A 16,599-nucleotide genomic window follows, 5' to 3' on the forward strand; every position below is an offset into this window, starting at 1 on the left:
ATTCAATGTCCCTGTTTGTACTCTTTCGATTTACTCTTATTCATGTTATTTTCTCGTGTTAATGTTTGTACAAAATGTTGTATGCTTTCGTTGTTTATCCAATAATTCTTTAGATTTTAATCTTTTCAATTTAAATGTATTTAGGGCTAAATGAAATTATAATTTGTTTTTATATATTTTATATTAAACCTGTCATTGGTGTTTTGTTGGTTAGAAATAAAGAATAATAAAGAACCTTCTTGACTGTATACAGTTAAGTTAAATTGGACTATTGTTCTCATAACTCTCAGGCCTATTCTTACTTATAACTTCTGTAATAGAAATAAAAATATTAATAAAAGGAGACACAAGCATCTTTAAATAAGGTAGCTTTTGTAAAAACAAAAACGAGAAAGTGGTGATGATTAATTAACGTTAGAATCACCAATCGCCGTTGTTTTGTATACTTTCCATCTTCTACCGTCAAATTCCAGAATGTTCAAAATCATTCAAGTGACTTTTCATAGTTTGTTTGTGTGTGGTGTTTTGTTTATGTAAAAAAAAACAAAACAAAACAAAACTGACGCATTATTCCAAAGGCTTATGAACAATTAAGGTTGGTTCAAATCATTTTCGTACCGATCAAGCAAATCATGACCATGAAGCTGCCATCGTGATCGCATTCTATAGCTCCTAATCCTCAGAGCAATTTATAACATGATTGATGAAAGGCGAATAAGCTTTAGCTACAGCGTCGAAGTTGAAGGATGTCCAACTTAAATTTGAAAATAATGTGAAAGATAAAATATGATGCAGAGAATACTGCCTAATTGTAAACGGTATGCGTAATGGCTAAAGCCGAAGTACAGTTACAATTTAAGAATAATCTATGGAGGGGATTAATGACTAAATTCAGAACATGGTAACGACAAAATTGGTCCGGACAAATAGTGACCCAGTTGAACAGTTCTGATTGTCATTAGGCTATAGACTTTCCAATACAAAGTTAAAACATCTTTGTATAAGCTATACCCGCGTCACACTTTGTAGGTCATAAACTGAATTTGACCTTAACTAACAGTTTCTCGAAAATCAAATAGTCAATTGTAATCTAAAATTTGAAAAAAGGCCGATCTATACGTTTCAAAATTGAATCAAAATTACGTTAAATAAATTGAGCTACTGCGTTTCAAACTATGCTATGAAAACTACGATGATATTTGTTTTTAATCCCTTTTGAAATCAGTCTTCTTCAAAATTTTGTGTATACGTTTTATTTTCCAGAAAGAATAACAGTTGTCAGTAGAAACTGTAAATACTTAATTCGAAAAGCAGTTTAACAGCTTTCACTTATTAAAATTGTTATTACAGATATTTATATTCATTATAATATACATAAAACTATACTAAATCTGTCAAAACATAAGGAGAACACTTTTTTCCTAATTTGATTTTGGCTTTAGTTCTCATGTGGAATAAAAATTGAATTTTAATAATTTTAATTTGTCTTTTTTTTGTTAAATCTACTAAATTTGTATTATGTTATTTGGCCTACTTCCTTTACTGGTGTCATCATATATTTTGAAATTATCCTCTCGTGACATATTATTTTAAGCATCCTTTTGTGGAAATATTCATTGTACATTTGTACAAAGAAACAGTTGCGGCATCTCCAGAAGGTAAAAAATGGACGTCTCAGAATCAATCAAAGAGAGAGATAGAGAGAAATGAGAACTGAAATCTTGCAAACAAATGTACATTCCAAGGAAAAGACATAGCTGTGGGGATCGGACTTCCGGTATTGGACCAATGGGCTCTGGAACAATCTGCCTTTACACATTAGAAAGTTTGAAGTAACTTCTAAAAAAATCAAGACCATCATCTTGCTGTGACCCTCATTGTACATTAAGCCATGTTTACACTATCAAACTTTGTGACAAAAAATGTGATGTGCCCATATATGGACATGATGATGCCATATCACTACCATATTTGGGCATATCACTACCATATTTGGGCACAGCAAACTTGTTTTGTCAAACTAGACAGAGGTTGCAAAACCTCCGTATTACCTACAGAATAAAAACTTTTGATGGTAAGAGGTACAGTTAATGTGAACTTGACTGACTGAAAGTGGCTGTATTTAGGCTGATCAGGTTAAACAAGGCCCACACAATGAATTAACTGATTTACAATCAGTTTGATAGTGTATACAGAGCTTTAGACATCCTCCTGTGGTAGCTTTATCATACATGTTGGCATCTTCTTGCAAGTAACGTCATTGCCGTTGCCACCGCTTGATTGGAAATCATGAGTAGCTGTGAGACATGAATTTAGTATCAGAATTACCAATGTTGTAGCGTTACTACATATTTCTTGTATTAAGGTCACGAACCGTATTCACTTTATACACAGGCATATTACAAACTCATCAATCAACATGGTTTAACACTTGTTTTATAGAACATTTAGGTTTTAACAACATGTGTGAATACGAATGCAATCGGTGTCATTACATACTACTAATTTATTCAAAACAACAATTGAATTTAACGGGCCAAAGCTGCATAAATAATATTGGCATGGCTATGAGTGAGTGAGTGGCCGAGCGGTTAAAGTGAGTGAGTGGCCGAGCGGTTAAGACAGTGGAACCGTAATTACGTAGCCATAACATCGGCAGGGGTTCGAGTCTCACTCACTCCATGGTTCTGGTTGTAGAACGAGTCTTCTCGGATAAGGACTTTAAATCGTAGGTCCAGTACACATCTATAGGCTCGTGTGCACTTTAAAGAACCTAGTACATCTTTCAAGACGAGTAGGGGGTTACCCCGGTGTATTAGTACATCATAGCCACTGATCACCAACTGGGCCCTCTGGGAGACCAGTCTTTGACTGAAGAGGTTACCCAGTATAAATATATATTTCAATAAATCAATCAATTCAATCAATCAATGGGACAGTGTAATTCGATAGATGTTCATTTTGTTTTTAATCTTATTGTAAATTGTTATACTCTATGATATTATATACTATAATGTACGATATTATAATGATTTTAGCAATTGATAAGAAAGCCCCAAAAAGCGTTGGTTGACTAATAACTGTCAAGTTTGTCGTTAATATTTCATCCGGCGCCTCGGTGGTATTATGCACACATCCATGTCATTAGAAACACAAGCTTGTCATTTAAATAATTAATATTTTATATCAATAATGTTTCCGTGAGATGACAAGTAGACAGAGCCGCAAGCCTAATCACCGACCTTTATTTTCTTGAGATTAGCTAGGCCTTAGGTTCTACAATAGTAATCTGGTCAGTGTGGGATGTGATGGCCGGCGTGACATAACAATCACATTCGTAATAAACATACAGCTTTTATTGACCGTACCTAGATTTTACATTAAAATATTCACATTTCATAGTTGGTTTAGATTTTTGTTTTCATTTTCAACAGAAAACATCATCTGATGATTTCTTACTCTCTGTTACACGCATAGCTACTAAAACCTTGGTCATAGATCGTTTTCTTTTGCAGCACCCACACTCTGGAATTCACTCCCCGCACAAATTAAACACTTCTCTTCTGTTGCCTTATTTACAAAATTGCTCAAAACTTATTTTTTCGACCACTTACATCCATAGCGCCATTGATTTTGTACCTCGGTCTTTGAATTGACGCTTTATAAATTTTGATATAAAATAAATAAAAAACGTTAAATCATATCTATTCATAACTTATGCAATACAACGAAAACCTTACTAAGAGAACACCTTCGGGACCCAACGAAGTGTCCCCTCAATAGAATTGTTCCCTGAATAGGGTCTTCCTATAGGAGGGGTTCTTATATTTTATTAACTTATTTTTACTGTAGTAATATTGGTGTTACTAATATAGCACAATCAACTTCTTCTTCTGATTTTTACGTTTACGCATTGTGTATTAGAAACCGTTTTCTTGCATTCTGTCGGATTATACAGTTAGTTTCACATTTTGACGCGACAAAAAGTTGTGTTGTACCACTTTGACATGGGTTGTAGCACTTTGACATGGGTTGTAGCACTTTGACATGGGTTGTAGCACTTTGACATGGGTTGTAGCACTTTGACATGGGTTGTAGCACTTTGACATGGGTTGTAGCATTTTGACATGGGTTGTAGCACTTTGACATGGGTTGTAGCACTTTGACATGGGTTGTAGCACTTTGACATGGGTTGGTTAGTCGGTGGTCTAACTCAAGGTGACTAACCGTTCAAGTTTATTGGATCATACATGTTGGTCAACATGATCCGCGGTTTTAGTGTGGATTTAATTGACTTATGATGATTACAAAAGGGAAAGTGTACCTTCAATAGGGAGTGTCTCCTGAATAGTGTGTGTCCCAAACGAAATGTTTAAACTGTATCAATTTGGTATAGATATCCTAGCATTTCCAAGTTCAACAACTTCTTCTTTACATCGATTAAAGATCAACACAGTATAGGAGCATTAGGTTAATGACAAGGTTGATAATGGTAATTATCTCAAATGATATTTTCAGTATCGATTATCAGATAACAATTTTCAAATTAATTTAGTCTAAATAAATTAATTTGAACGTCAAGGATGGATATGTTTTGATAAATAATAGTTCTTTCATTTTGATCGATCTAAATTTCAAATGAAAGCACATTCATATTGATTTTAACCTTAAAGCAACCAGGTATCAATTACTGCAAATATATTTTGTATCTAAAGCTCTGTCTACACATCAAACTTTATGTAACAAAAAATATGATGTGCCCATATATGGACATGATGATGCCATATCACTACCATATTTGGGCATATCACTACCATATTTGGGAACATCACACTTTTTTTTGTCCAACTAGTTTGATAATGTAGACAGAGCTTGAGTTAATACAGAAAGCATTTATCCTGTAAGCTTCTTTCGATTTGTTTCTTTTTATCTTTCTTTCCTTCCATCTTTATTACCCCACCCCTTCCAAAAATTAGAAAATTATAATATTACTGTAGACTAACCCCTTGAAGTACTAGTATTAACTCACAATATGTTAAAACTTAATAATATTTTGATTTGTGGTGTGAACTTTGTGAACTGATATGGCAAAAGAAGTCTTTTTACTATAAAAGAATTATCCATCAGGACTTTAACAATAATTCGTTTCATTCATACTGATGCCTTTACCACCAAGGCGGATAATAAGTGAGTTATGAGATCATTATAAATATATTATTTTTTCTTTTGATGATTCCCTTTTCTTGAAAATGGACAAAGATGAACCGCGACATTATTGTCAAAACGATCAATTATATATAATCATCTCAAATTAACAATTGGAACAACGTCTTCGCGACCTTTACAATCTGAATCCTGTTTGCAAAGTTTTCCACCTGCGTTTCATGCATACCTTCTGGCATTTTTCTAACTTCCTCAAATCGTTGTGATTATTATCATATTAAACAAATTCACTTCTCCCTAACAATTCGTTAATGGGGATCGTAATGTGCATGATATCTACCTGAAGTATAACAATTGTCTTTTTCCAAACCCGGTGCAATAAATTAATTTTAGAATGAAAACCGTAGAACGAAGATTATACTGTTCTTCTACATTCTAAACTGTATACTTTTTTACTTTTATTACTCTTTTAGAAATACCGGATTTTTTTAGTTAAGAAAGCAAGACAGTTTTTCTAACTTGTGTATTATGTCTTCTTAATTTTTTTATTGCCAAAGTTTATTTGTTATTATTTTCTAAGATCTAATCACAGCACTCACTTGCAATGTGAAATTATTTCATAATAATGCCACAACTGAACTGAGAAAAATTAGCCAGGAATCGTCTTCACAAAAGTGACACAAGATACAGAAATTTTAACTAAGAAAACGATGATATACAAAACTAGTATGTCTACTGTTGTCATATTCAAATTTGTTTACAACATTATGACATCGGAATAATATGGAAATGATGACCATCAAAGACAACCTGTATACAGAGGGCGCTCATTAAAAAAATCACATTTTTGCAAACAATGTGACATATTTTCAAACTGACTAATAAAAAAAAAACAGTTCTTACCGAAATATAACGTCATCTCTTTTCAATTTCTGTCTTAGGTAAAAAGGAATTATGAAATTGCTTCCTTGGTATATATCCTACCAAGAAACTACCACATTTGTAACAACTGTAGCAATAGGCATTTGTTCTTTTTTTTACTTTAAATGTTCATATCTTACCTAAAAGAATTCTAGAACAAAAATTAACAAACCCACATAAAGTTTGTTTTTAAATCATCTCTGTTTTATTTTGTTAAAACACGGTATCACTATCAGGAGCAAAACAAAGTTATTAGTATGAAGAGCACGTTTGCTCTATAATTCTTACACATATTTATTCGTAGAGATTGAACCTCTTTAATATCTTAATAGTAAGAAGGCCTACTTTTTTCAAATCTAACAAAAATAAAAACTTTTTGCTTGTTTATAAGCAGCGTTGATTCCTATAAAGTAACAAGGCCTACTACAGATTCAGCATTGAGAGAGGTACTGCACTCTATAAACAAAATTTCATTATAGCGCCACCATACGGATTATACAGAAACTTCAGCACAGTCTTTAAAATGGGTAACACGAAGCTGGTAGTATGGAGGTAGACACCGAGTGTGCTTACGCAAGGAGGCCTAGAATACGTGCTTATGATAATTTGGATTCCAGATTATGCCATTTTAAGTGAATATACATATATACAAACAAAGAAAAGAAGCAGCAAAAGTAAGTTATTTTGTTTATTGTCTTAGGCTCCCGAGAGGGATCAGTACTACTACTATGGCTACTAACCCGACTAAACTAGTAGTAGGTAAGTGCTACATGGCATCAGGACCATACATTTATCACACATGGTATAGGTATAGATAGGCTATATATAAGCATAGGGCGCGTTTATACAACACCCTATTACAGGCATATTTAACATGCCTACGAGAAGTGTGTTGTATAACATCGAAGAGATTATGTGTATGACTGTGTAATGAGATTTTAATTGCAAAAAACGCTACTTGGCTGAATCCTAAAATTTTGTGGATTCCCGGTTGCTGTTGGCGTGTTGGAAGGGTCTTCAGGGTATTGTTTTGACCTCTCGTTAAATAAAAGTATATGCTGTGAATGAAAATGTTGACCAAATCTAGTAGATAATTGTGCTTTTTTTTGTTGCATATTTCAACCTTTTGCAAGTTTTTTGTGGGGTTGACCTCGGCCCGTGCAACACTCTAAAAATTAAAGACGTGTTCAAATTTGGGTGTTGTATAAACACAGCCATAGATTTTTTCCACATAATGAGTGTGAAAGGGTCTTACTCAAAAGCATGGAGGTGTTATGCGCATTTTGAAGGCTGTGCAACAATTTGAATCAAAATAATTAATTCGAATTGCCCAGGAAATTTCAAATCGTTCAAAGTATTTTCAGTATTTAATTATATATTATAACCAAAAAAGAACTAAAAAAGTATAAAACCATTTTGACTATTATGTTTTAATAAGAGAGATAAATTATTGAACGGCATGGATGAGTGTTGTTATGAAGAGCTATATTGTTGCCGTAGAAGACAAAGAAGACAAGTACCAATGAGTGAATACATGGCTTCCGTTTTTTATGCCTACTACGTTTCGTATTATTTTGTGTTCAAATTGCACAACGTATGTAATGATTTTTTTTTTGTAATGGATAATTGTATTATCGTCAGTCAGGAGTGAAATGAATTGGGTATATGTATATAACTTGTTCTCTGTTTGTTGTAGATTTTATCCCTGTCTTAGACGAAAGATATGCAATCTACATATTACAACTGTTGTGTACAAATTTAGTAGACCTAAGCTCCTCTTTTTACCAACGTAATCACCCTCGGCTAGCTATACAGCGATTAAAAGCTCCTATCAGTGGATGCTGACTTGTTAAAAATAGAGGCTACAGGTTATCTGAGCCTAGTTTTTAGCTTCATGCTTTATATTTTTAAATCTGAACTAAATAACCTTAAGTTATTTTCTTATTCTCTGTATTGTTGCTTTTCAAATATGGTACCTTTTTCTTTCTTTTTTTTATATACACTGTACATATTTTTAATGTTTCTTGATGTTATTTTGTTGTTTTTTAGGGTTTTTTTTTACCGCACCACAAATGGTTTTTGTGATTTTTGCCACAGTTCTGAAGGTCCAAATTAATTAAATTATATATTAGATACTTGTATGCATCATAATTTAAACATTGGAATGCTTTCTTTACATAATCATACAGTATTTATTGTGCTATTTACAACAATTAAATAATTAAACTAGACACATGTGATGCTAATTAGAAGTAGTTTAATTATCTTCAGGGCCGTAGCCAGGATCTGTCAAGGGGGGATTCGGACACTAAGTATTTGGGTCACTGTCCCTGTGTGGTCTGAGGCGAATTTTGTTAAATGACACCCCTTGATGGCCGGAAATGATACTCTCGCACATAACATTCATGATAAATGGCACCTCTAATTGGCCGGAAAAAACACTCTCATGCAGCATGCTACCATTGAACAAAACGATCGTTCTTTTTTCCTCCTCCTCCTCACACACACGTGGACTATTTGTTTGCCGTATGTTAGATGCGCGTGCTTTGTGTGCGCAACCACCGCCGATTGTTTGATCATTCACTCGGTATTTTGTTTTGCGTTCAAGTTACAAGCCCCCCAAAAAAAGCACAATTTGGGTGAGAAGGCAAATTCAATGCTTATTATAGCCAGGGGCGGACCCAGGGGTGTACCCAGGGGTGTTTCCCTTGTGGCCCGGGCAACAGCCTTAATTTCATACTAAATGTTGTTTCTGCCACTAAATTGAAATTGAGTTCCATTTCATCGTATACAATGTCCGGAACTTGATAGGCTTAGTAATAAAGTAGGTACAGAGTTGCAGGGCATTTTATCATTGTTGAATGTTTTGATATTAGCCTAATTGTTAAATCGACCTTCACAACCAAAATATTTCTTTGTAATAAAATTTATTTGAAATGGAACGCTACAAAAATAATCCTCTGCTTTAACAGAGCATGCGTACCTAATAACCAGACAAGAACGTATCTTTATTACATTTTACTATCAATCTATTTTCATGTCACGCAATCCATTTTTCAACAATATAGTAGTATAATAATAACATTTTGATTGAATAGTGAGGGATTAGACAGTTTGACTTTGAATAAACCATTGGTAATTTACTGAAAATCCAAAATGAACTTTTGTTATAATACAAAATAAATTTTTCAAAGATTCAATTCAAAGAAACGCTCCACTACACATGAGAAATAGATGTCGGTCGATAAACTTCTGACGACGACTAAAACGACGACAATCAGCTAAATGTTAGTAATTTTATTTCATCTCTGGCTTGTTACATTTTTCATGACACATTACCGGACTTCCCCCTCGAGTGTGGTTTAAAACAACACTTTTTTTAAGTTTATAGTGGATAAATAAAAATGAATTTTTGGAAATTGTGGTTTTAACATCTGACTTTATTTAGCATTTTTAAATGAATTAAAATTCCAAATTATACAATTTAACCTTTTGCTCAATATATTTATTATTATTCGCCCGAACCATAAAAAACCCCCCTGGCTACGGGCCTGATCTTGGATCAGTTTATGATATTGACCTTTTCAATTGCTTATCAGCTTAGTATCTAAACCATCAGTAATCACTAGCCATCATTACTGTATATATTTTAAATTGTTGTTTTTTTAGTCATTTATCTATGAAAGTACAGAAAAACCTACTATTAATTTTGTGGTTGCTATAACTTATACTAAAATTGTATATTTGAAAAATAAGAAGGTTCCGGGTTTGAGTCTCGGTGGGGGCGACTTTTTCTCATTCTCACAGATTTCCTCATCTTTATCGTTTCAAATTAATTAATTAAATTTCAGTATATCACCGGGTGGTTTAGAATTAATGTTCTATGCCTGATCTGAAATTATAGAAATCTAAAGATGCTGTTATTAAACAACACTGTTAAATAATTTCGGAATATTAGATATTTGGAATTTTGGAATGCTATATACTTATTCTCTTTATTTCCAAAAATGTACAAATACAGACCAGGTTTACAACTTTGTGGCCAAATTGCTTGTAAATTATGAGTAAGAAAACAATAGTGTTTAAAATATGCATAAAAATCATTTAAAATGTAATAACATCTTATAAAATATTTTATATTAATTCATTCATTTCTTTTATTTCGGATAGTACAACCATATGAGTAGTGTCGGAAATAATATTTTTTTTTATTTTTATATATTCTTAATCTATATTTAATAAGCTTTAAAATGAGCCTTTGTTTATTAAAATTGGTTTATTATATGAAGAGTTATTAATGAAAACATACGAGTCACTTTCTAGCTCAGGAAATCTTAATTTTGAGAAAATCAACAATGAAGTAGCGACGCCGATTAGCTTGGCCTAGCCTAGCCCGCCGATCAACGCGAAAAGACTCTGTCAAAACTCGCTATTTTCTTCTCAATATAACGGCAAACTAGTCGAAAATATATCACTGTGTGGTACATAATATTATATTTTTAGTTATTTTTCAAAAATATATGGATAAAAATAACGATTAACTTCCTAAATATTCACAAAATGTTAAAACGTTCATTCGAGAAACTACGATAGAAGCCAAGCTGCTTATCGTAAACAAAAGCGTCAGCCAATAAGAGAGCGTAATTTATCTCTATAGCCAATCACAGTCAAGGATTCATAAATTCTTCTTAGAAAATGCAGCAACCTAACACCTTAATAAAACCAATTTCCATTGGCTAGATTTTAAAAAATCCCTTAGGTTGTTAAAAATTATGGTAGCTGATATATTTTCGAACAGATAGGTACCAAACATGACGTAAATTGGGGTTAGTGGTTTGTTTACAAAAGCGCCGTAAAGAAAGTTGATTTTTGAGTGAACAAAAATACAATTTCCTAATGATTTTCAATGGAAACGACTTAAATAATTGCAAAATACACATACTGTGATATTTTTTTATGAACAAGAGTTGATATGTTAAAGATAAGTGTTTATACTATCGTTTCTTATTGAAATTTTAAAATGGATAGGTTAGGCCGTTTTTCACATTCTGAACTTCAAGGCTAAATATCTCAAAAGTTTGGGGTGCGACTCTGCGCCGCTTTTGTGATACCAGGTCTCGTATACAAATCATACAAAACAAAAAGAGAAACAAATTTCACTAGGAAATTAACAATAGCAACTTCCACAAAAACAACTGAATATCCTAAAATATCAATTTGCACCATGCTGATGTAGGTTGGAATGTGGAGGTATGTTAACTATGGTTTTAATCTGACTATTACATGTCATAAATTCTGTTCTTAAAACTATGAATGGATTAATATTTTAATAAAACAAAGTACAAAAAAAGTTGAAAATGTCAAGTCAGCTTTGAAGATTATTTTTAATTTAATATAGAATTGTTATTGAACTGTTAGCAAATTTAGCTGTTGTTTATTGTTTCTAGATGGTTTTGACAATTAATGTCAGATGTCACAATTTAGATGTCACAGTCTAGTCAAGTCATACAAAGAGAGAAAGATCCTATCCTCAGCACAGTTAAATAATAAGATATATTTTGAAATATCATAATAATAATAATCATTATAGAAATTACATTAAAAATAGAAAATTTCCAACGTAATTACCTAAAATGTATATTAATTTCACAATTTACCACGACATATAAATGTCAAGAAGTGAATTAAATGAATAAGCCGTCAAACCAGCAGACAATTCTTGCTTTCTATTTTATCTTCCAAAAGGCATCCATGCGGCATCCATGCGGCATCCATGCGGCTCAATGGCTTTAACATCCCATCAGGACAAAATGCGATAAAGCAGTGTTATAATGTCTCGTTGTTTGTGTTAATCTCCACCAACAATATTTAGAATTTTGCATAAATTGTATCAGGGGACATAGGCCTAAGAATATAAACATACATACAGTAATATAAACATACAGTACATATTGTTAATATTCTTCAATGTGGGCTACATTATTTTTTCGGTTTTTGTCAAATTTATCAATTGTATTTAGGTTTAAGGTTTAGATGTTTTCATGGTTTTTCACAAGCGCCTTGAGCACTTTAGTGATATGTGCGCTGTATAAATCTTATTATTATTATTATTATTATTATTACAATGTTACTGTGTGTTCCCTGTATTTTGTATGTTGCCCTGTCATAGTAGTAGTACTAGTAGTCATGATCATTTTCTTAAATAAGAAATTTATATTATAGAGGTAAACAAACTTCTCATAAACATCTGCAATGGGATAAAAAGATATACTTTTAAAGGTTATTTTAAAAACGCAAAAGAATTATGTACAGTATTACTACTACGTAGTACTCCCCCTCAGGCACCTTGGCAGCTATGTAATTTTGCTCAATGTAATTGCACTTAAGTTATGCAGTATCGTCAACTAAATGTCTGAGTGTAAACACTGTTTATGTCTATGCTAAGTTAATTTGACAAAGCTGCTTGTGTACATGTTTGTTTAAGGTTTAGTTTCAACAAGACATGTGACACTATTATCATTCAGTGTCATGTTTTATCTAAAATAAATACAAATACATAAACTACAGTAGTCCTTGGAACCATTAATCAATATGTAACTACATCCTTATTAAATAATGTTTATCATTGGTCTGTATTTAGGCCTTGTAATTAAACTACTTCATAGAGACCTATATAGATTATCTTCTCAAGATATTAGTAGGCAGGCTATGTGTGTATTTTTTCATCTCGTCCAACATTTGCAAAAACTTACTTACTGTGAGGTCATAGCAATTTACGGCGACGACTGTACGGCGAGCGCGTGCGATGATACCCTTAATCTCGCGATGGTTCTGAATTCATATGTACATCCCTAATATGTTGTTAAAATATGGTCCTCAGTAAAGTTGTCCTTTAAAAAAAAGACACTACAGCCTATTCAAGGGACACACTTTAATGGGTCTTATCGCTACTAGGTCTGTATCAATCAACCAATCAATATATAGATGTAGAACAATAAATTTTGTATAAATAGATTGTTTTAATCTAAAATATTGTTGTTTATAGTTATTTTTCTAATAAATATTTTAATTTCATGGTTGTACGTGCGTTGCTGTCAATCTATTCGATTTGTTTATGATTTTCTATGAAAAATGTGTTTTGTAACGTATTGTTTGGTCTAAAAATATTTTTCTAATAATCTAAAGATTGAAGTAATATAGAAAATATGTCAGGCAGAGCTGCATATTTAGTATCCAATTCTTAGTTTTTTAATTAACTACTACAGTATATAAGTCAATATTTAAAATAGAGAAGGCAATAACAGGAAGAAAATACCAACATGTTAGAAGTTTGGAGTACATACATTTCTCTTGGATCTACATTAAAATACCTTTGACAATAATTGAGTTTATTATTGCAGAAATATTATTCTCACCTGTTTCTATGTTATGTATACTAAAATCCTATGCCTGTTGTTATAACCTATGTACTAAATACCTCTTATGCTATAAATGACCTAAGTGATAATATAATGGCACAGGACCTGTGAGTACCATAAATAATTGTATTTTTTGTATTTCATCCCTGTTGCCAATGTATATCATATAATAAATACAGTACCATGTTGTGATGTGGATATATATAGGTTGCTCTATTTTACAATGAGAAACGACCTTCTGATTCAACAAGCAGCATCAGGGATACCAACTACAGTACTGTATTATGATTTTGGCCATGACATTACGATATATAAGCTAGATTATATAGTTCTTATACTATGACTTTATCCAAATTCCTTCACTTGCACGGATGAAGGGCTTGTGTGGCCCGAAACATCCAGCCACTGATACCCAAATTTTTTTCAGTAATTTGCCTTTTATATTTTTGTATTACCATCATTTCAAATCAAAATGTTGACTCTAATTATATATGAGAAATTATCAGCTAGATTATATAAACATTCTTGGTGAATATATTATAACTGGTTCATTCAATAGTATGAATGAAATTTAAATGATCTAATATTTAATTTGAGTGTGATGGGAATGAAGAGCTGTAAATCGTATGTTAATGACTGCTTTACACTGTACTGTCATCTCTACTTCTAAATGTACAGTATTAATCAATATGGTAAACCATACATAATATCCGGAAATTTAATTCATACAAATGCCTTATTAATAGTACTGCTTCATTTACTACAGTATGATCAACAATATACAGTACTGTACGTTTTAAACATATATCTTTAAAGGTGTATGTCTCCCAAAAACATAAAAAATTTAGATTAATAAAAGACTTTAAATGCAGTAGGCCATTTCGCAGTTTTAATAAAGTTATTCATTCCGTAAAAAAAAATGTTTTTACTTCTAAAAAGACAAAATTTAACAACAGTTAAATTCAGCCAAAACCCATTGACTCCAAGTCATTTTCACTGGGCTTTTTAAAATTATAGTTTTTTCAGGTAAATAATACCCTTTTTTTATACAATTTTTGGTCAAAGTGAATAACTATTAAGTAATTAACTATTAAAATATTTTTTCAGGGGGACAATATATCTAATGAAACAAAGCAATAATCATAATAGCAAATATGAAAAATCATGCACTGATGGTAGAATATGTTTAATTTCAATTTATTGTTGTTTTTTAATACCCATAGGTACAGTTGTTGAGTCACCTTTGAGTAAAACGCTGTTCATGGTCGCATACAAGCTTTGTTACGTAAAAATAAATTTGACGTCCAGCACAGCAATATCTGTTGAATAATGACTTTATAATGACCTACTTACTGATTGGAAATAGTAATTGAAAAGAAAACTCTAATATCAGATAGTGTAGTTGACTGTAGCGATAGTAATTTATCAATGTAAATGTAGGCTGAAAGGTTACAAATTCGTTAACTTAAGGACAGTGCGTAAAGCTAACGCTTTAATTAAAACTTGACTCGTGACACTTGAGATTGACACTGACGATCACCAGAACCTAACTTTCCTTCTAGATGAATTATCTTGGACTGTTTTGGTTTTTAATTAAGGACCAGAAAGGTCACAACTAGTAAGTCATATTGGCATTTTAGAAAGAGTCTAGAAACTGCATTAGAATCACATTTGATTATGGTAGTTGTATAGTGCAAATTAAATGAGATCAAATAGTGCTTACACATCAAATATGTTTTACACAGGTGTTTATCAATGCAACCAGTTGACGTCGTTCAGATGTCTTATCCACAAACCGAGCTATAGTCTTCCCATCTTCTCCTAATGTTAATGTACAGTATTTATATAGCGCATTCCACAAAAAATGTCTTCTAAATGCACTGTAGACAAATTACATGTTTCTCTACTCATCACTACTGTCAATTTCGGTGCTATTTCATCTTTCCATGACAGTGGCTGTGTGAAGTAGTATACCAGATTCACATGAGCATTTTGTGTACACTGGGCCAAAGGTTTATATAGTACTTATCGGAGAAGGCATGTGCTACCACCAGAACCGTGGAGTGAGTGAGCCTCGAGCCCTTGCCATAAGGCTATGAATTACGGTTCCACTGTTTTAACTGCAGGCCACTACTCCTTATAGTCTATAACCAGTTAAAGGTTTTTATCGCAGGAACATGCAAGCGATTATGTGTTTTGTTTTTTTCCCATCCAACAGTAAGTTTACTCGCAACTTCACAGGATTGATAAACTACTCTATATCATGAATGCAGTTTTTCAGATGCATGTTTTGATCACCCTGGCACTATGCCACGATTGAACCCTGGATTTGTGATTGCAAGGCATGCACCCATCTACAATTCCATTATCGGGTGAATATTTTTATTTACAAAACCAAATTTTAGTTATATAGAGTATCACCTACTTTAATTGACATGATACTCAAAGAAAATATTAATCTTGTTTATGATTGACGTAACTTTGTTTTTATGATATCCTTTTTCTTATCATTAATCTGCTGTAGTAATCTCAGATTACATTATATCAATATTGGAACTTGATTATTATTTATTTAATTTACCAAAAAGCTTTACAACGATAGCATATTTTAATTCCAAAGACAAATTACTAAAAAAAATTATCGAGGTATCAGTGGCTGGATCTCAATGGAGATACAAAATAAAATAAGAAAAATGCTAAATCAAAATGATAAAGTAAAACAGCCAAAAAAAATAGCTTTTGGGCAACACTAGCCCTTCATCAGTGCAAATAATGTACCGAAAAAAATCTTAATTTGACTATATTTTTGAATACATGGAAATATTATTTATACTCTTTTAAAAATGCGATACACAAACAAAGTGGTATTTTTGTCAAATCATACAATTCATTTCTCTGCAAAATCTCCCTCGCCATGATTTTGTTGACACGTTGAATCGTGACAAAAATGACATTTGAGAATATGATATTAGTGAGAAATTGCACTTTGGTCTGTTTGGTGTTCAATAATTGTATTTAATAATTTTTGATATCCTTAATTAATTAATTGGACGATACAAGGTCATACGCCATTTTTGAACTATTACTATTCTCCCTT

The 16,599-nt window shown here is 32.2% G+C and overlaps 1 protein-coding gene across 1 annotated transcript in view; it reads left to right on the forward strand.

Annotated features, from left to right (window-relative positions):
* The first annotated feature begins 6,612 nt into the window (after positions 1–6,612).
* LOC140062485 (tumor necrosis factor alpha-induced protein 8-like protein 1) overlaps positions 6,613–16,599 on the forward strand; it is a 45,186-nt gene continuing 35,199 nt past the window's right edge. Inside the window, exon 1 of the mRNA XM_072108721.1 lies at positions 6,613–6,758. Within this exon, the coding sequence (XP_071964822.1) occupies positions 6,683–6,758 (76 nt within the window). The 5' untranslated portion in view covers positions 6,613–6,682. The remainder of the gene's footprint in view (positions 6,759–16,599) is intronic.

The sequence above is a fragment of the Antedon mediterranea genome, chromosome 11, assembly GCF_964355755.1.
Source record: "Antedon mediterranea chromosome 11, ecAntMedi1.1, whole genome shotgun sequence".
NCBI lineage: Eukaryota > Metazoa > Echinodermata > Crinoidea > Comatulida > Antedonidae > Antedon > Antedon mediterranea.